This window comes from Cnephaeus nilssonii, assembly GCF_951640355.1.
Source record: "Cnephaeus nilssonii genome assembly, chromosome: 20".
NCBI lineage: Eukaryota > Metazoa > Chordata > Mammalia > Chiroptera > Vespertilionidae > Cnephaeus > Cnephaeus nilssonii.
This window is the reverse complement of record NC_137091.1, coordinates 45,228,990-45,250,151: the sequence shown is the minus strand read 5'-3', so window position 1 is coordinate 45,250,151 and position 21,162 is coordinate 45,228,990. Positions and strand designations below refer to the sequence as shown.

Genomic DNA, 21,162 nt, shown 5'->3' with positions numbered 1-21,162 from the left:
CGGTTCACGTTTCCCTCAAGCAGGTGGGCCTGGAACTCCCCGGGGCCGTTTTACACAAGGGGACAGCGAGGCGCAGAGGGCTGTGGCGTGTGCCGGGCGGTGAGCGGCTCTCCGCTGGGCTCTGCACCAGGAGGATCTCACGGCAGGCTGTGCTCTGTGCTTGGTGCCCCGCCAAGCCAAGCACTCCTCCCGCTTCCCCACGGCACCTGGCCAAGGCGGCCTGCAGCTCCTCCTCCTTGCGGCCCAGCTGGGCCCGCAGCTCCTCCACCCGCTGCTGCTGCTCCACCATCTGCTCCTGCAGCTCCGAGCTCTCGCCGTCCAGCCGCCGCTTCAGCTTCTCCAGCTCCTGGCGGCCCTTCTCCTCCTTCCGCAGGCGGTCTGGGGGCGGGAGGGGACCATGTGCGAGGGCTCCACACCCACACCCACAGCCGCAGCTCCCCAGGAGACCCACAGTCCCGCCCTCACTTGCCGGGTGTGAGGCTCAGCTCAGCACTTCCCTCTGTGCCTCCTCTTTCCAGCTTCCCCCTCTCCGGGAGCGCCCAGACCCTGAGCCAGACCCCAGACTCTGTCCTCCCCCCCCCCACTCCCCCAGCAAGGACAGTCCCTGCTCCTGCTCACTGCCTCTCTCTGCCCTGCCCTCTCCTCCGTCTCCCTAGCCACCTCCTGCGCTTGATCCCTTTGGCTTCTAATTCCGAGTGCAGAGCAATGGACAGAGACAAAAAAATGTCTGAAACAGTGGGTGGGACAGTCAGAGAGAGAGTGACCCAGGACACCAAAGAGAATGGCCCTGAGCGAGACAGAAACTCAGAGCTGAGAAGACACCCAACCTGTCTCCAGCCTTCTTTCCTGCCCCCATTTAGCAGATACAACCACTGAGGCCCCGCGGCACAGGCGGCCGGCCTGAGGTCCCCACTGCGGGCGGGCGCTCACCCTCCATGTCCGCAATGGTCGCCTCATATTTCAGTCGCAGCTTATTGAGGCTCTTGACCTTCTCCTCCTCCTCGGCGGCCTGGGATGAGAACTCGGCCAGCCGCTCCTCCAGCAGCCTCCGCTCCTGAGGGCGTGGGGGGTGGGGGCATCAGCGTGTCTGCTGTCTCCATCCGTCCCTGCCCTCCTGCCCCAACCCCGTCCCCGCTTCCATTCTCTAAGGCAAACATGTCAAACTCGCGGCCCACGGGCCACATGCCTTGTTTATCTGGCCCGTGTTAGCCTTTGAGTGTGACATGCTTGCTAAGGTTATCCTCCGCTCCAATCCACACGATGGGTGTAGACGTCCATTATTGCAAACACAGCACCATTCACTGACCACCAGCCCCTGATGGGCCCTGAGGGAGATTCTAATCATTTGCTCTCTTTTTTTTTTTTTTTTAAATTTTCACCTGAGGATACTTTTCCATTGATTTCCAGAGAGTGGGAGGGAGGGGGAGAGACAGAAAGAAACATCGATGTGAGAGGGACACAGCGATTGGTTGCCTCCACCAGGGCCAGGGATTGAGCCTGCAACCGAGATCCGTGCCCCTGACAGGAATCGAACCTGGGCCTTTCAGTCTGCAGGCGGACCCTCTATCCACTGAGCTAAACCGGCTGTGGGTCTAATCACTGGCTCTTATAAACAACACTGCGGCCAACGTCCTGCGCGTCTGCCCCATCCCTGTGTGAGCGCCGGACCCTGGCTGCGGCCCAAAGTAGGGATCATGGACCCAGAGCATCAGCCTCAAACCGACGTTTGCCGGAGAAGCCGAATCTCGCCCCACCCGGACCTGCTCGGTCAGAGTCTGTTTCCACAAGCTCCCCATGGGGTTCCGGGGCACACCGGGTTTGAGAAGCAAGCACAGGCCGGAGGAGTACTTTTCAAACCGTGAGCTGTTTCCAAAATCCATACAGGCATGTTCCAGAAAGCCCCGGGGCACCACTGACCTCCCAGCTCAGGCACCGAACCTTTGGGGAGCCCGAGGTCACCCTGATGGCCGGGAAGAGACCACTCCCCCACCCCCGTTTTCTGTTCTGTTCTGACACAGCTTATAATTACTAGTGAGTCACAAAGTGCGATCACATTGATTTCCTCTGGGGACGCAGCCCCCTCTCCCCGTGTGAGGGTGTCGATGGCTTTCCAGTTAGTTCCATGCCATCTCCCCGTGCCCAGCGCAGCCCTGGCTGTGGCTGGTTAAAGATGGCGGCAAATTCTCCCCCGTGTGCCCATCGGGGATGGAGTCTAATTCCCCACCTCTTGAATCTGTGGCTGCTTTAAGCTCAGGGGTCTGCAAACCAGAGTGCAGGCCAAATGCAGCCCGGCGCCTGCTTTTAGACCTAAAGTTCCACTGGGACACAGCCACCCCCATGCAATGATGGACGGTCTGGCTGCTCTCTCGCTACAATAATGGAATTAAGTGGCTGTGCCCCGGCCGGGTAGCTCAGTTGGTTACAGTGTCGTCCTGGTATGCCAAAGTGGTGGGTTTGATCCCCAGTCGGGGCACATACAGGAATCAACCAATGGATGCATAAATAAGTAGCACAACAAATCGATGTCTCTCTCTCTCAAATCAACAAATCCCATCTAATAAAGACAGAATATGCAAATTGACCATAACCCCGAGACAAAGATGGCAGTACCCACAGCCAATAAGGAGGGACTATGCAAATTGACACATCTGGCCAGAGCAAAGGTGGTGCTGGCAGCCAGGGGAAGGAAGGCCTATTCTTGCATGAATCTTCGTGCAACAGGCCTCTAGTTTAAAAATAAAATAAAAAAGAATTGGCTGGGTTGGCGTGGCTCAGGGGTTGAGTATTGACCTATGAACGAGGAGGTCACAGTTCGATTCCCAGTCAGGGCACATGCCCGGGTTGCAGGCTTGATCCCCAGTGTGGGACGTGCAGGAGGCAGGATCTCTCTCATTGATATTTCTTTCTTTCTCTCTCTCTCTCTCTCTCTCTCTCTCTCTCTCTCTCTCTCCTTCTCCCTTCTCTCTGAAATCAATAAAAAAATATTTTTAAAAAATAAATAATTGCATGGTTGTGGCAGAAGCGGAATGGCCCACAGATGTTCATGATCTGGAAACGTCTGCCCACACCTGAGCGATAGAATTCCCTGGAAGGGAGGCCACCGCTTCTGCTTCCCTCTCCTGGAGCCCGAGCTGCTGTGTCAGACACTCAGGCTCTGCTGGGGGGACAGAGGCCACACAGGAGCGCGGAGACACCAGACAGCCAGCCCGACCACCCTGGGACGGTGACCGCCTGCGAGGGCCACAGGCAGACAGGTGGGCCCTGTGCAGCCGACCCCCAGGATGATGGGATGCAATGCAACGGTGCTATTTTCAGCCACGCGGCTTTGAGGTGCCTTGTGATTCAGCGACAGGTGATGACACGCAGCCAATGCTCAGTCATGGCTGCTTGGGTGACCGTGTGACCAAGGGAGACGAGGAGAGAGAAAGGGCTCAAGGGAAACACAGCCCAGACGGAGCGTGACCAAGACGCTGGAGGCAGGGTGGCTGGGGGCGGGTGCACAGAGGGGCCCAGGCGCCACCAGCTCCCCCTCCCCCCCGGGGGGCCCCGGGCCACCCACCTTGCTCAGCTTGGCGTTCTGGTCCTCCAGGAGCAGCAGGTCTTCCTCAAATTTCTTCAGCTTTGCCTCCGTCGTCACCTTCTCCAGCTGCAGCTTCTGCCGGGCCCCCTCCTCAGCCTCCAGGTGGGTCTCCAGCTCCTGGGGTGGGAGGGGGCGGTGAGGACCCAGGGGCCAGGGGCCGGTGTGAGGGGGAGGACGGGGAGGGGATGGCCCATGGACCCCCGGGCTGGTGGCTCAGACAGGTCCACACACACTCTGAACGAGGCTGGGAAGGATAAAACCCTTCCTGGTCTGTTTCCTTCATCAGCTCGACAAGCATTTACCGAGTGCCTAGTGTGTGCCAGGCACTGTTCTAGGCACCGAGGACAGATGGAAGTCTTTTTATTTATTTACTTAATTTTACATGTATATATTTCTTTATTGATTTCAGAGAGGAAGGGAGAGGGAGAGAAAGATAGAAACATCAATGATGAGAGAGAACCATTGATCGGCTGCCTCCTGTACGCCCCCTACTGGGGATCAAGCCCGCAACCCAGGCATGTGCCCTTGGCTGGAATCGAACCTGGAACCCTTCAGTCCGTAGGCCGACGCTCTATCCACTGAGCCAAACCAGCTAGGGCTAGATGAAAGTCTTTGTCCTTGCCCTGGCCGGGTGGCTCAGTTGGTTGGAGCATCATCCCGTGCACCAAAAGGTTGTGGGTTCGATTCCCGGTTGAGGTGAGTACAGAAGGCAACCGACTGATGTCCCTCTATCGCTCTTGCTCTCGCCTTTAACATATTTGGGCCTGAAGAAAGAAGTCTCTGTTCTAAATCTTGGTCTCTCACCTAAAAACTTCCTATCCTTCCCTGGCTGTTCCTTACTTCTGTACAATCCCAAACATTCTCTCAAGGTCCAGGAGTAAAACTTTATTATGCGTAGCTAAATAAAGAAAAACTTTTCAATTGAATAATAATTAAAAAAAAATTGGCCCGGGCCAGTGTCGCTCAGTGGTAGATCATCAGCCCGTGTACCAGAGGGTCGCGGGTTCGATTTCCAGCCAAGAGTGGGTACCTGGGTGGTGGATTCATTCCCCAGACCCCAGATCGGGGCACGTGCTGGAGGCAATCAATCGTGTGTCTCTCTCACATAAATGTTTCTCTCTGTGTCTCTCCTCCTCCCTTCCACTCTCTCTAAAAAAATCAATGAGAAAATTACCCTCGGGTGAGAATTCACAAAACAAAACAAAACAAAAAACATCTTCGTCCTTGTGGAAACTGCATTCTTGTGTGTGAGATTTTTAAAAAATATATATTTTATTGATTTTTTACAGAGAGGGAGGGAGAAGGATAGAGTTAGAAACATGGATGAGAGAGAACCATCGATCAGCTGCCTCCTGCACACCACCTACTGGAGATGTGCCCGAAACCAAGGTACATGCCCTTGACCGGAATCGAACCTGGGACCCTTCAGTTCGCAGGCCGGCGCTCTATCCACTGAGCCAAACCGGTTAGAGTGAGAAGATTTTGATCAATAAATAATAAATAAACATATCATGTCGATGGGCACCGTCCCCTACGGCGGTGACCGGCACTCGTGGAGACCTTGGTGTGAAACCAGAAACTACGATGTCAATATTATGAGCTGCCTTGACACCTGGTAAAATTGGTGGGCCCAACCTCCTGCCACTCTGCTCCTGCGATCAGGGCCCCTAGCAGGTAACCTTCCGTATCACAGGGGCCAGGCACAGGCCTGCTGATCCCCGCGGACTGGATCTCAGGCGCCTGCCAGTTGGAATTAGTCAAACAAACCAATCGCTGCTTCCTGCAGGAACCGGGCCACCTCGCCCTCTTGTTGGTACAAAGCCTGCCTCCCACAGCCATGGCTCATTCCCTCTTCCCGAGTGCGCCCCCTCGCGGCTCTCTGTGGCGTGGTCTCCGCTCGCTCAGCTGTGAGTATTCTCCACTAATAAACTGCCGTCTGCCTCACCTGGTAGGCCATCTCGGTAACCAAAGGGCAGGATCCCACCCTCACCAACCAGGTAAAGAGGAGGCAATTCAAACACTCCAGCCCTAGCGGGTTTGGCTCAGAGGAGAGAACGTTGGCCTGCGGACTGAAGGGTCCTGGGTTTGATGCCAGTCAAGGGCACATGCCTGGGTTGCAGGCTCACTCCCCAGTAGGGGGTGTGCAGGAGGCAGCCGATCAATGATTCTCTCTCATCATTGATGTTTCTCTCTCTCCCTCTCCCTTCCTCTCTGAAATCAATAAAAATATATTTAAAAAAACAACAACAAAAAAAAACACTCCAGAGTTTGCCCGACCCTCATGGCTCAGTGGTTGAGCATCGACCAAAGACCAGGATGTCACCATGCCCGGGCTGTGGGCTTGATTCCCAGTGGGGGGCCTGCAGGAGGCAGCTAATCAATGATTCTCCCTCTCCCTTCTAAAATCGATAAAAATAAAAAATAAAAAAATCGATAAAAATATATTTTAAAAATAAACTCACTCCCGAGCTCTTAGTGTGGCCAGTGTGAACGAGCAACTGAATCTCCCTTTTCATTTCATTGTATTTATTTTAAATTTAAAGTCAGACACCCAATCAATCCCTGGAAAACTTTTAAGTATGTTTGGAACAACTTGGGTACATAAATCGACTTTTTCAACTGAAGAAATATGAGATATAAGTGCAGATGAAGTATATCGCCCATGGAAACGTGGCATCTGCATTGAGATGTGCCCTAAATGTAAAATACACGCTGGGCTTTGCAGGCCAACCACGGGAGGGCGCCTGCCTGCGAGTGCAGTGGCACCGGGGCCAATGGAGCCAGAGGGACAGAGGCCGAGTACTGAGGATCTGACTTCAGCACCTGGATCCAGCCATGCCTGAAGCTTATCCCTTCTGGAGCCTCCCAATACTTAAACCAAAAAAGAGTTCTTTCTGCTTGATCCATTTTGAGTTTTTTTCCTGCAAATTTATGGCCAAAAGAGACACTGTTTGCAGAAGCAAAGGGAGGCAGGGTGGACAGACGGAGGGGGCGGAGGAGGGGAAGGGGGCCTGTGGGGACGTGGGGACCGGACCTGTATGTGTTGCTGCAGCCTCTTCTTCTCATGCTGCAGCTGGCGGCTGCACTCCTCCTCCTCCCCCACGCGGGCCTCCAGCTCCGACACCACCAGCTCCAGCTCCTGCTTGCGGGCTGCCAGCCGCCCCCGGGTCTCCTCGGCCTCAGCGCACAGCTCTGCCTCTGCTCGAAGCTGCTCTGCCAGGCGGGTCCGCTCCTCTTCCAGCTGGGTGGGGTGGGGTGGGAGGTCAGAGGTCAGCACGCAGCGCCCCCAGGACGGCCCTCAGTGGAGCACCAGGTCCCTCCTGCCCCCTGATTTGTTCTTTGAGGTACAGCCCCCAATCCCATTCCTCCCCCAGGTCCTCATCTCAGGATGACCCCAGGGGTCCCCAGCCCTTTCCCTCTGCCCCCTGACTCCCTTTGCTTTGTCCCTCCTCTCTGTCCCTGTAGCCCCAACACTCTCAGGTTTCGTCCTCTCCCAATGGACATTCCCCCCAGCCTCTTCCCCAGCCTCCCCGCCTCCAGTCCACCCTCGAGACGGCCCCAGGAAAGCCTTTCTACCATCTCACATTGCATTTAACACTCCTACGCCCAGCAACTTAGCCAAGGGAAGTAATGCAGGAAAAGCAAACGGACAAATGCCCCAGAGGTTTGCTTCGGCATTATTTTAAGATACGAATGAGAGTCCACCGCCCGCCTACCAGAACCCGGCTTCACGGGTGGTCCCCGCCCTGCCCCGCCCCGTCCTGGAGCCCCGCCCCCTGAGCATCTTAGCCCCACAGGAACCAGCCCCCGACCCAATACCCTGGCTACACCCCAGGATCCTGCACAGCATGGCTCAAACCACACCAGTTTCTCGACCTCTATTCGGCCCCAATACACCTTGGCTCTGACCCATCCTACCCCTTCGCCCCACAGCCCTGCCCCCGCCCATCCCACTCAGCCACAAGCCCCGCCCCTTTGTGACCTGGCTCCGCCCACAGCCCCGCCCCCTCACCTGTGACAGCCGGCTCTGGAGCTCGCCCACCTCGCGGGCGCTCTGCTGCTGGAGCTCCTGCACCTTCTGCAGCTCCTGCGCCCGCGCCTGCAGCACCTCGTCCTGCCGGGTCACCTGCAGCAGCGGCTTCACCTGCGGGGAGGTCAAGGTGGCGGAGTGGCTGGGAGGCCGCTTGGCCCGGGAGCCAAGAGCTCACGCTCTGAATAGGCCGGACTCCTGGCTGCAAGGCCAGCTCCTCCAGCGGCAGCGGGGGACCAGGCAGCGGGGGACCTGGCAGGCACGGCAGCGCCCCATCTATAACGTGGGGGCCGTAGCAGCCCCACTGCACGGGGTTCCGGGTACGAGAACAGGGCGGGCAGCCCCGTCCGTGTTTCCTTTTTGCTCAGTGAACCCTTCGTACACAGAGACACTGGAACTCAATAGCAGGCGTTTCTCAGAGTCCTCAGCCCGGGGCCGTGGGGAGAAACGCACCTTACACGGTGCCATTAGGCGACAGGTGCCACGCACCCATCACCGAAATGACGGTTCACAAACCGCCCTCCCCTTGCCAACGGGACACGCTCTGACCATTTCTGTTCTGTCGCCTTCGACTCGGTTCTTAGCTGTTCCTGGCTCTTCTCTGCTCGAGTCCTTCCTAGTCTATTATTTTCTTTTCCGTAGCGTTTATCACAGCTATAGCTTTCTATTTATTTGTGGGATTCATGCACTGATGCCTGTCAAGCCTACCCCTCGCCCCCGTCCTAGGGTAGGCAAACTTTTTCTTAAAGGGCCAGCTAGTGCCCGGCCGGTGTGGCTCAGTGGTTGAGTGTCAACCTATGAACCAGGTCACGGTTCAATTTCCAGTCAGGGCACAAGCCCAGGTTGTGGGTTCGATCCCCAGGGAGGCATGTGTAAGAGGTAGCTGATTGATGTTTCTCTTTCATCAATGTTTCTATCTCTCTATCCCTTTCCCTTCCTTTCTCTAAAAAAAAAAAAAAAAAAAAGAAAAAATCAATAAAAACATAAAAATAAATAAAGGGCCAGCTAGGGAAATATCTGAGGCTCTGCAGGCCACTCTGTCTCTGCTTTATCGACTCCACTCTGCTGCTGTAACAGAAAAGCAGCCCCAGACAGCACACTATCCAGCAGGCACTGACAAAAACAGGCGTCTGGCTTGTGCGTTTGCCAACCCCTGCCCTGAACTATGGGCTCCATAGGGCAGCGCTTTGCCCATTTTTATTCACCATTTTATCACGGTCCCCTAAAACGTTACTGGCGCACAGTAGGTGCTCAGTTAACACTGGCTGAGGGCATGTAGGCTGACAGCTGAAACGTCATATGGAGAGTTACACTGAAGAGCTGCGTTTTCTCCTCCAGATCTCCACCCTCCTGCCTCCGCTCCATTCCCCTTTGGGGGAACACCCTGCTCCAAGTGCACAGGGGACCGGATGGCCTGGCTCTGCCCCTCTGCTTTGGGTGGGCACGGGCAGCCGGCCTGGCTCATCTGATGTGAGGTGAGGGGTCTGGATGGTCACATGACTGCCGCCGGGCCAGTGGGAAAGAACCCAGACTCTGAGCTCTGAGATAAGACAAGCCCACGTTGGCTCGCTGGGGGCTGGTCTCAGTCGGCGGGTGGCTCCTTTGCGGGTAAGTCTGCAGGTGACCGTCACGGAGGACAGTCAAGCGGGAGACAGAAGGCTGTAACTGACATCATTGTGTGGGCCCTGTCTGTGCAGTAAGGGGTTACTCAGCAGGCCTGGGGTGTCCAAACCCTCTCATTCCCAAAGGAAGGACTGGCCCTCGCCCGGCTCCTTGAGAAAACCTCTAAGCCCTTAGAGCAGTGGTCGGCAAACTGCGGCTCACGAGCCACATGCGGCTCTTTGGCCCCTTGAGTGTGGCTCTTCCACAAAATAGCACGTACGGGCGCGCACGTACAGTGCGATTGAAACTTCGTGGCCCATGTGCAGAAGTCGGTTTTCGGCTCTCAAAAGAAATTTCAATCGTTGTCCTGTTGATATTTGGCTCTGTTGACTAATGAGTTTGCCGACCACTGCCTTAGAGTATCGGTCTGATACCTGACTTGGTTTATCTGGGGGTTTGGGCCCACGTGGTATCAACTTGACCTCTGCAAGGGCTGGAGACTGTCACAAAGGTCAATTACGTGGGCGGTCAGCCATGCCTATGTGAGTGACCACAATCAAAACCCTGGACACTGCCCGGCCGGCGTGACTCAGTGGTTGAGCACTGGCCTATGAACCAGGAGGTCATGGTTGGATTCCCGGTCAAGGGCACATGCCTGGGTTGCAGGCTCAATCCCCAGTGGTGAGTGTGCAGGAGACAGCTGATCAATGATTCTCTCTCATCATTGATATTTCTATCTCTCTCTCCCTCTCCCTTCCTCTCTGAAATCAATAAAAATATATTAAACAAAACAAAACAATAAAACCCTGGACACGGAGGCTGGGTGAGCTTGCCCAGTGGACAGTTTCCCACGTGTGTTGTCACGCATCATTTCCGGAAGGTCCGAGCTGTCTGTACGCCACCCTGGGAGACACCCGGAAGCTGGCACCCGTCTCCCCTGAGCTTGGCCCTGTGCGCCTTTTCTCTTCACTGGTTTTAATCTGTATCCTTAACCTGAATGAATGGCAAGCATGAGTACAGCTGGCAGTAATTTCCCTGAGTTCTTCCAGTGAATCGTGGAATCTGAGGAGTCTTCAGGACCCCCTCATCCAGCCCTGGGTCCAGCTGCACCTGACGCTGCTCTGCACCTTTTATCCATGTTGGTGTGAGTCAGAGTTTGGGGTCCCTTGCTACCCATCGATCCTGCTGAGCAAAGGTCAGGCTGATGGGTCCCATTTTACAGATGCAGCCAACGGAGGCCCAGCAGCCCTGCCCCCGCAGTCCTGTCTCCTTGCTGCTCAGGCCACCTCCCCAGGGGCCCCCTCACCTTGATGAAGAGCCGCCACCACTGCCAGTGCCGCAGCTTGAGGTAAGCCGCGCAGTTCCGCTGCATCACCCGCAGCGCGCTCTGCTGCTGCTGCCGCTTCTGGAAGGCCCTGAGCGGGGAGATGGACGGACGGACGCATGGGAGGGGGGCTCGGCCCCTCCAGGCCCCGAGAGCCCCCTTCCACTCATCAACCATGATTAAATGCCTACTGTGTGCAAGCACCATTCTGTTATTGGCAAATCTTGCTGTGCACAGTTCATCAGTCCTCCTGCCCTTGACCCTCTCGGCCCTGCCCCCGCCCCTGCCCCTGTAGCCCCAGCCCCAATGCAGGCCTCACCTTCACCCACCGGGACCCTCACACAGCCTCCTCCCCAGCCTCCCGGCTTCCAGTCCATCCCAACGCGCCTCCAGAGGGTCTTTCTACACCTCCTCCCCTTATCACAGCCCTCCTGTGGCTCCCAGCACCCTAAACAGGGTCCCCGCCCCTCAGCCTGGGATTTGGGGCCCTGTATTTGCTGATCCTTCCTCTGGGTCAGTTCTGAGGGGAAGGCGACGCTCCTGTAGACTCCCTGCTCATTCCTGAACCTGGAACACCTTTCCCACCCCCTCGGCCTACCGGTCATCCAGTCTGACCGGGGGCGCCTGGTGGTCAGGGCCTCCCCCTGCACTCGTGTGACCCCATCAAAGCACAGCCATGCGCTCTGTGCCTGCGCTGTCTGCCCCTCCAGACTGCAGTCCCTCGCCCTTGAGGCCATAGGGTGACCACCTTGACCTAGTTTCCCGGGGGCTTTCTGTGTGTTAGCACTGAAACCCTGCACCCGGGGCACCTCCGGCCCCAGCTGGTCACCGACGACAGAGTCACCTCTTCTCGGTGGCTCCAGCATCGCTCAGCACTGGCCTGGCCCGCAGGGGCCGCAGGACCTGGTGGCCCCCTCCCTCTGTCTCTCAGCCCCTCTCCCATCTCCGAGGCCTGGACACCTGGGGCCATCTGGTCAACCCCTCCCTGCCAGCCTCAGCCAATGGGACCGCGGAAGACAGCGTGGGGCCCCACCTGCGAGCCAGGTATCCCCGGGCAGCCGCCTGGAAGGACACGATGATGTCCGTGACCTTCAGGTCCCGCTCCTCCTCCAGCTGGGCCAGGACCCCCGCCCGGAAGAAAATCTTACTCTGTCCCACGCGGTAGAGGTTGGGGTCCAGTTCTAGGGCTTGGATCTGTGAGGGGTGGGGGTGATACGGAGAAGATGCAATGACAGGGGAGGTCTTGCCCCCCCCAACCCCCCAGACTGTGTGCACGCACTGCCCCCCCCCCATCTTCCCTCACTCACCATCTTCTCACAGGCCTGCTTCCCGTCCATAAAGCCCTTGGGGATGGCATTGGGCGTCAGGATCTCATACCTGCAGGGATGGCGGGGGGAGGGGGGGAGATGGAGTTACAGCAACTGTCACCATGGCGGGCCCTGGGCTCAGAGTGACAAATAGCAAAAACCAGTGACAACAAGAACAGAAAGAAAAATGGATGTCCGATCTCAGCCACACACCGAGCTGAGCGTTAATGCGCCGGCTGCAGCGACTATAAAAGCCCCCAGTCATTGGACAGCTGCCACATGCGGACTAGAAGCATTTATTACATTGTCATACACTGAGTGGCCAGATTAGCTGGCCTGCCTGCCGGTCGAACTCCTGGTCGAGGGGACAATTTGCATATTAGCCTTTTATTATATAGGATATACACTGAGTGGCCAGATTATTATGCGTTCAGAGATCATAATAATCTGGCCACTCAGTGTATAGTTCATTGAGATGCAAACAGCGTCGGGTCTCAGAATGGGAACATGAGAATAACAAAAAACAGTGGCTGATGCTTTAAAAATGCATTTTTATTGATTTCAGAGAGGACGGCAGAGGGAGAAAGAGATAGAAACATCAATAATGAGAGAGAACCATTGATCGACTGCCTCCTGCACGCCCCCCCACTGGGGATCGAGCCTGGCACCCGGGCATGTGCCCTGACTGGGAATCGAACAGTGACCTCCTGGTGCATAGGTCGATGCTCAACCGCTGAGCCACGCCGGCCGGGCACCGCTGATGTTTGTAAACTTCTTAGGTGTCAGGCCCTGGGCTACGTGCTTTACAGCCATTTCTTTCAAATTTCTGAGTGGAACTGTGAATTTTAAAAATACATTTTATAAACAGATACGTGTCTGTTCTCAGTGCCTCTCCCCTGCCGTGCCCTCAGCATTTCCTACAAAATAATGTATATTATATATACAACTAGAGGCCCGATGCACGAAGATTCGTGCAAGAATGGGCCTTCCTTCCCCTGGCTGCTGGCACCACCTCCCCTCTGGCCCGGAGCCACCTTTCCGCCTTCCCACACTGCCCAGAGGCCCGGAGCTGCAAGCATCCTGCCCCGCCCCTGGCTGCTTGGCGCCTGCATATGCAAATTAACTCGACATCTTTGTTGGTTAATTTGCATACTCACTCCTGATTGGCTGGTGGGCATTGCAAAGGTATGGTCAATTTGCATATTTCTCTTTTATTAGTGTAGATATGTATACAAGTATGTACACATTTATATGTCACATATAATGTACATTATTTTGCCCTGGCCGGTGCAGCTCAGTTGATTGAGTGCCAACCTGTGCACTGAGAGGTCACTGGTTCGATTCCTGGTCAGGGCACATGCCCGGGTTGTGGGCTTGATTCCTGACAGGAGGAGTGCAGGAGGCAGCCCATCGATGTTTCTCTCTCCCTCTCCCTTCCTCTCTCTCTCTAAAATCAATTTTAAAAACATATATTTTTAAAATAGAATCCTTTAAAAGTAACTACATACATTATTTTATGGGTGGTGATTGAGAAACTTGTATGTGTGTCCCTAGGCATGTGCCCTGGTGGGAATCGAAACCACAACCTTTTGGTGTACGGGACGATGCTCCAATCAGCTGAGCCACCGCCCAGGGCCAACCGAACTAGATTTTTAACTGCATTTAACTTCCTTTTTTTGTTTTGTTATAATAGACATTTATTTAAAGTAATATATTGGAAACCCAGATGGCTCTAAATTGTACATTTCAGGTTTAACCAACATATTTAAATTCTGACGACAGATGCATCCACAGATTTCGACTGCATGACTACTTCTTTGCTCATTCTCCTCTTTCTTTCCCTTCCTGAATAACCTCTTTCAGGTACGGTGCGAGGCAGGATGTACCCTCCTCATGTCCTGTCCACTGCTCTTTAGGCAGATCTGCCGCCTGTGGGCAGGCCCAGTGCTCGCTTAATACAAAACGCCCTGTCGTCACCCAGGTTCTCAGGAAGCCTGCTTATGGCTTCTTTTACATCCTCATACACGTGTGCTGTGTCTCTCTCATTAACCTCGGTTTATGGAATCCTGCAGCACTGTAATACCATTTCCCAGGCCCCTCCAGCCACCGGCTTGATGCTGGCTCGCCATTTTGACCCAAGACTAACCGTATTTAATTTTTACTAACTGAAATTTAATTTTTTTTTATTGTCTAGAGTTTTACATATGTCTTCTTTTACCCCAGTTGACCCCTTCCCTCCCCCCCAGCCATTCCCACCCCGGGCAAGCCCCCACTGCCCCAGTGTCTGTGTCCATTGGTTATGCTAATACGCATGCATACAAGTCCTTTGGCTGCTCTCTAACCCCCGCCTGAAACTTAAATTTAAAAACTGAAGCAGCTCGACCGGCATGGCTCAGTGGTTGAGCATCATCCTATGAACCAGGAGGTCACAGTTCCATTCCCGGTCAGGGCACATGCCCGGGTTGTGGGCTCGATCCCGAGGGTGGGGCATGCAGGAGGCAGCTGATCAATGATTCTTTTCATCATTGATGTTTCTATCTCTCTCCCTCTCCCTTCCTCTCTGAAATCAATATACACTGAGTGGCCAGATTGTTATGGTCTCTGAACGCATAATAATCTGGCCACTCAGTGTATATCCTATATAATAAAAGGCTAATATGCAAATTGTCCCCTCGACCAAGAGTTCAACCAGCAGGCAGGCCGGCCAACTGCCCATGCCCTGACCCCCCGCCAGGCTGGCCGGACCGCACCCATGCACCAGGGCTCTAAAATGTGTATACATACACACACACACACACACACACACACACACACTGAGTGGCCAGATTATTATTCGTTCAGAGATCATACTAATCTGGCCACTCGGTGTATATTTGAAGAGGAGGAGGAGGAGGAGGAGGAGGAGGAGGAGGAGGAGGAGCAGGAAGAGGAGGAGAAGCAGCGGGAGGTTTTGGATGCAGGATGGGAGGAGAAGGAGGAGGAGGAGGAGGAGGAGGAGGAGGAGGAGGAGGAGGAGGAGAAGCAGCAGCAGCAGCAGCAGCGGGAGGTTTTGGATGCAGGATGGGAGGAGGAGGAGGAGGAAGAAGAAGAGGAGGAGGAGGAGGAGCAGCGGGAGGTTTTGGATGCAGGGATGGTGGCTTCCAGACCCGAGCCCCCTCACCCCGCCCCCCCCCCCCCTGCACCCCACTCACCGCTGCCGGAACTCCTGGAAGAGGATGCGGTTGGGGAAGCCTTGGCGACAGATGCGGATGCCCTCCAGGACGCCGTTACAGCGCAGCTGGTCCAGCACCAGCCGAGGCTCCAGCTTCCCGGCCTGTGGAGAGCAAGGCGGACACGCAGGGTCAGCAGCGGCCGCACGGGGGCGCCACTCTATGGACGGCCGCACGGGGGGCCATTCATTGTCCGACAGCCTTCGGGGGGAAACCACGTGGAATGGCCCGTTTGGCTGGTCAACAATGGCTGGCAATTTCGTGTCGTTTGGTCTATAATTTATTGAGCACCTACTACGTGCCAGGCAGAAACCCCTGCCCTGTGGGAGCTCACAGTCCAGTGGGAGAGCCTGGCAGTAAATGTGGTGGAGAAATCCCTAATAAATGAAATAAACAAATACCAATAAGTAGTAAGTAGAACAGAACAGGAGGGGGAGAGTAGGGAGGGCTGAATTAGCACATAGGACAGTCAGCCAAGGTGCGGTGTGAACAAAGCTCATGAACCATTATTTTTGGTAAAATTGGTAAAAATCTAAACTGTACATTGCCCGGCCGGCGTGCCCTGGGAGTGACACCCTAACACCACTGAGCACACCTGGCACCCAGATCTTCGACTCTAAGCACCATTCTCCACTAAAAAGTGCCAGGGCTTCCTGAAGAAACAGCTGTCTCTGTTACAGTTCATCAGATATAAGCCACCACCAACAGGAAGGCACACTGTTATTTTATATATCACCAAGAAAGCAAACCCCTGTCAGTTAAACTCTCTGACAAGCAACAATAAAAATGAAAAACAAAAAACCCACACAACACTCTGACACGCTATTGATTAATAGCACTTCCCAACTTCAGAGATGCTAAAGTGTCAGAAATAAATGCATCTTAGATTTGATAAAATACGGTGTCAGCAGACCTGAAAAAGGACACCCCCACCCCCACCCCCGCCCAGTAACCACAGCTGCCTTTCAAGGACAGTGTAAGCCTCAAGCACCTAACTTTGTGGCCTCGTTTTCCCTTTTCTATGGGCCTGCTCTTTGATTTTCCCAACAACAACAACAACAAAAATGTTCAGTGCCCTGGGAGGCCAGAGATGAACTCCCCAAACCTACATGTCACCCCCAGCCCCAACGGCCATCTTTCCACCCTTGTACCTTCCATGCTCTGACCTACCACTGGACCTTTGCACACGCTAGTCTCTGCTCAGAATACTACTTATCCTTCAGAGCTCAGTTGTCACCTCCTCCAGGGAGCCTTCCCGGAATTCACCGAGCAGAACAAGCCTTATGCGGTGCTGACCACCCTTACAAATGCAACCAGATGCTCCTTGTGGGTGGTTAGTTGCACGTCTGTGTTCTGCATGGGGCTGCGAGAATAGGGGTTGACTGTGCTTCTCTCCGGTGTATCCCTAGTACCTGGCACTTGATAGGTGCTCAATAAAATGTAAGACCCATGAACAAATGAATTTTCCGAACAGGGCACTCATTCTGGGAGGGGAGCAAGTCCCTCACGGTCACACATCTGGTCAGAGGTGAGCCTGGCACAGATGTGGCTCCAGCGGCCAGGCCTTTACCCGCTGCCAGGGCCTCCCCGGTCCCGGCCCCGGTCACTCACCCTCTTCTCGTGGTTGGGGACGATGCAGCGGACGAAGCTGGGGTTGGTGTTGCTGAGTGTGGCCATGAGGCGGCTCAGGGACTCCTTGTACAGCTGTCCCACGGTGCGGAACATGCCCCGGCGGGGTCGGCCCCCCGGGGGGCCATCCCCGAGGCTGCTCACCTGCTCCAGCCCCACGATGCCCTCCACTGTGTGAAGAGGAAATCAGGCGTAGCGTGAGAAGGGGGCCGGGGTCAGTTTGGGGGCACTGGGCTGGCCAAAGGTGAAGGGTCCTACTATTTATAGGGCTTGGCACTTTACATAGGAAACACCTCCCACAGCCTGGTAAGGGAGGTAGTCCCAGCCCCATTGGACTGGCGGGCAAACCGAGGCTCAGAAAAAGGGGGAAACTGCGCCCAAGGCCACACAGCTTAGAAATGTGGCTCAGAAACTGCAGGTCCAGGATTTAAACCCAGGCAGTGGGAGTCCTCTCAAACCCTGACCTCTGACCCCTCTCCTCCTCCAGGAATAAGCTCTCCGTTTTCCTTATTGGGCAGACATGACAAGGACAGCACATGCTCACGTAGCACGTATTCTCTGCCGGGCACTGTTCAAAAGCACTTTACCTCCTCTGGCTTATTCATAGGACAGTGAGAGTCGCTCCCATTTTACAGATGAGGAAACCAAGTCACAGAGAAGGGATTTTTAGGAACACCAAACAGTCACATTAAACATGGAATAGAGAGAGCCCTGGCTGGTTTGGCTCAATGGATAGAGCATCGGCCTGTGGACTGACGGGTCCCGGGTTCGATTCCGGTCAAGGGCACATGCTCGGGTTGTGGGCTCAATCCCCAGCAGGGGGCGTGCAGGAGGCAGCCGATCAATGATTCTCTCTCATCGTTGATGTTTCTATCTCTCCCTCTCCTTTCCTCTCTGAAATCAATAAAAATATATATATATTTTTAAATGGAATAGAGCGCTGGTGGGTGTGGCAGTCGGTTGAGTGTTGTCCCAGGCACCGAGAGGTTGCCGGTTCGATTCCCTGGTCAGGGCACATGCTCAGGTTGCAAGCTTGATCTCCAGTGGCGACATGTGGGCGGCAGTTGATCAATGTTTCTCTCTCTCCCCCTTCCTCTCTCTCTCAAAAAAAAATCAATAAAACACTTTTGAAAAATGGAATAGAGTCTGGCTTTTCTGTGCAATGTGTGAAATAAGGCAAGCTGCCTTCACATTAAGCATTTTTTCAGAAAGGCCTGATTTCACAGCAATTCTGTTTCTCTATTGTCACTTGATGGTGTCCCTTCAGCAAGTGAGAAATACCCACTCAACTCCGGTGACCGGTTTCTCAGGCCCCTGCAGCTGGGGCTGAACCTGCTGTCCCAGCGATGAGGGTCATAGGGGTCAACCAGACCATCTGCATTTAGGCAGGACCCGGTGTGTGGTGGGGGCTCAGATATAGCATTTTTCTACCCAGGTTTCAACGCTCCCTCCCACCGCCACACGTACAGTTATTACCAAAACGATAATTACCACTTATTAAGCTCTTATAGCACAGCTAAGAGCTGAGGCTCTGGGACTCGATATCCTGGGTTCAAACCCCGGCTCTGCCACTGACTGGCTGTGTGATCTCGGGCTGGTGACTTAACCTCTCTGTGCTTGATTTCCTCATCTGTGTAAGGGGCGGGTCATAGTACCAACACCTGCCTCAGTGGGCCACCCAGAGGATTCTATGTGTTAATCATCGTAGAAGGGCTTTGCACAAAGGGAGGCACGTAGTAAGTGCTCATTGAACGCCAGCTGATGTTAGCAATTTGGTTAGAGGAAGGCACCAAGTCTGGATGCCGTTGAGGGAGCTGACAAGGAGGAAGAGGAAGCGTGAGAGACCTCCTTGTGGAGAGAAAAGGGGACGGTGTTCAATACCAGGACCCGGTCCAACAGGCCCACCCTCCCCGTCTGGCAAATCTCACCCATCGATGCCGAGCAACACCCACCCCCTGGCGGAGAAATGGCAGAGCCGTGCCTCCCTGAAGATCCTGGGGGCGGCGGCGGTGGGAAGGAGCCCAGGAAAGAAAATTGCTGGAAGCCCCCCTGTTCTGGGGGGAGGAGACAGATGGGGGGCGGGGACAGATGGCGGGGAGAGGGCAAATGGCAAAGAGATGGGGGGATGCAAAGGGAGCAGTATGAGAAGGGAAGCGGGAGGGAAGGTGGCACAAAGAAAAAGAGAGGAGAGGATTGTTAGTCAACAGCACGAGGCGGAGCAGGAGGGAAAACTGAGTCCTGACCACAGACGTTTACAGCCAGGGCGGCGGCCCTGTTCACCTGCGTGTCCACCGCGGAGGGCGTCAGCGTGGCTGAGGGACGCGTGTCCTGTCTGTGAGGAACTCAGGCCGGGGGATGGTGGGGGGGAAAGGTCTCCCTCCCCAGAGGTTCCTTCTGTTTCTGTTTTGCTAGTGTCTCTCTTTTTTTAAAAAAAATATATGTTATTGATTTTTTACAGAGAGGAAGGGAGAGGGATAGAGAGTTAGAAACATCAATGAGAGAGAAACATCGATCAGCCGCCTCCTGCACACCCCCTACTGGGTAGGTGCCCGCAACCAAGGCACATGCCCTTGACCAGAACCGAACCTGGGACCCTTCAGTCCGCAGGCCGACGCTCTATCCACTGAGCCAAACCGGTTAGGGCTTGTTAGTGTCTCTTTTCTCCCTGCCTGCCAGGAAGCTCACGGACTCCCTCGGCGCTCCCCCCCAGTTTGCTGCGTTTGTCTCTCTGAGAACTTGTTCCATCTGCTTTCCCCCGGGGCTTCCAGGATGCTGGGCATCCGGCTGTGGGCTCAGGGCAGCGGGAACAGGGATTCTGGCCACAGCAGCACCTGTTTCCCACCCCTCCTGTGATGTGCAGCTCCTTGAGTCTGGGCTGGCCTGTGACTGCTGTGTTCAGGGGAGCTGGGGGGACCCTGTGCCACGTTCCCGTCTAGGACTCAGGGGGCCTTTGCTGCTTCCACTTTCCCGCTGAGAGTCGACCACAGATGGGGTGGCATGTGAGGGATCGCCGGGGACACCATGTGTCCGTGAACGAGGCACAGATTTTAAAGAAGTGGGGCAGGGGGTGATTTTCAGTCCGAGGGCGATGACGCTCATAGCAGGATCTGGTTTTGTTGCTGAGCATCAAACACTGCGTTCCAGGCCCTCTTGTGTAAACTAGATGAGACACAGATGTCAAAGCTTTCCTTCTCGAATCAGCGCACAAGATCCAGGCGCGCCACGCCCTTGTGCCCCGTGAGTTTGTCTCGGGAACCGCTCATCCTGCTCAGTTTGTTCTCTTGTCTAAGTGGCGTGGGCGGGCACCTCTACAACTACGCTTCTCACTTCCATCGAAGACTAAGGCAAACCGACACTATCTGGAAACCTGGGATCGGAAAAAAACTAAGATGCGGGTGCTGCCAGTTGTATCAAATCATCTCTCAAACCTCCTCTCAGGACGGGGGGTCACTGACAAGGCTTGGAACAGTACAGGGGCCCACCTCAAAGGCATTCGGCTCTTCTGCCCGGGGCTCTTAGAAGTGACATTCTGAGAAGACGAACGGCAAATTCACACGGGCCTTTTTGGAGCAAGAAAGCTCGTGCCCTAACCCGTTTGGCTCAGTGGATAGAGCATCAGCCCGTGGACTGAAGGGTCCCAGGTTCGATTCCGGTCAAGGGCATGTACCTTGGTTGCGGGCTCATCCCCAGTGGGGGGTGTGCAGGAGGCAGCTGGTCGATGTTTCTTTCTCATCGATGTTTCTAACTCTCTATCCCTCTCCCTTCCTCTCTGTAGAAAATCAATAAAACATATTTTTTTTAAAAAGAAAGAAAAAAATAAAAGAAAGCTCCAACACTATATCTCAGTCTGTTGCTTGCTTCCTTCTCCCCAGGGGCCCCGAAGGGAACTTAGTGAGAAAGCGAGTCAATAAAGGTCGAGCCCAGCCCGCGTGGCTCAGTGGTTGAGCATCGACCTATGAACCAGGACGTCACGGTTCGATTCCCGGTCAAGGCACATGCCCGGGTTTCAGGCTTGATTCCCACTGAGGGGTGTGCAGGAGGCAGCTGGTCAATGATTCCCTCTCATCACTGATGTTTTCTATCTCTCTCTCCATCTCCCTTCCTCTCTAAAATCAATAAAAACATATAAAAATAAATTTTAAAAAGTCTAAAAGTTGATCTACCTGTAAAGTTCTCCCTTCTGAGTTCTCTTGTTATTAATTCTTTTCCAGTCAAACCTCGTGTGTGTGTGTGTGTGTGTGTGTGTGTGTGTTTGGGGGGGGGGGTGATCATATGCCATTTACAAATAATGTTATCTCTTTCTTTACAATGCTCACACACTTGTTTCTTTTTCTCATCTGATTGCATAGGCTAGTATTGCCAAAAAAGTGTTTCACAGCAGTGTTGACCGTGGGCATCCTTGCCTTGTTTAAGGAGCAGTGTTTTATCATTGAACTAGAGGCCCAGTGCACAAATATCGTGCACTGGAAGGGGTGGTCCCT

General features: G+C 54.6%; 1 protein-coding gene across 5 annotated transcripts in view; it reads right to left on the bottom strand.

Moving 5' to 3' along the window:
* MYH14 (myosin heavy chain 14) overlaps positions 1-21,162 on the bottom strand; it is an 89,664-nt gene that overhangs the window by 22,467 nt on the left and 46,035 nt on the right. For all 5 annotated transcript variants that reach the window (XM_079760116.1, XM_079760120.1, XM_079760118.1 and 2 more), the window contains exons 17-26: positions 16,664-16,851; positions 15,035-15,156; positions 11,844-11,913; positions 11,570-11,730; positions 10,519-10,627; positions 7,593-7,724; positions 6,615-6,821; positions 3,560-3,697; positions 931-1,054; positions 207-378 (exon numbers count right to left, since the gene is read on the bottom strand). In XM_079760116.1, the coding sequence (XP_079616242.1) occupies positions 207-378; positions 931-1,054; positions 3,560-3,697; positions 6,615-6,821; positions 7,593-7,724; positions 10,519-10,627; positions 11,570-11,730; positions 11,844-11,913; positions 15,035-15,156; positions 16,664-16,851 (1,423 nt within the window). The remainder of the gene's footprint in view (positions 1-206; positions 379-930; positions 1,055-3,559; positions 3,698-6,614; positions 6,822-7,592; positions 7,725-10,518; positions 10,628-11,569; positions 11,731-11,843; positions 11,914-15,034; positions 15,157-16,663; positions 16,852-21,162) is intronic.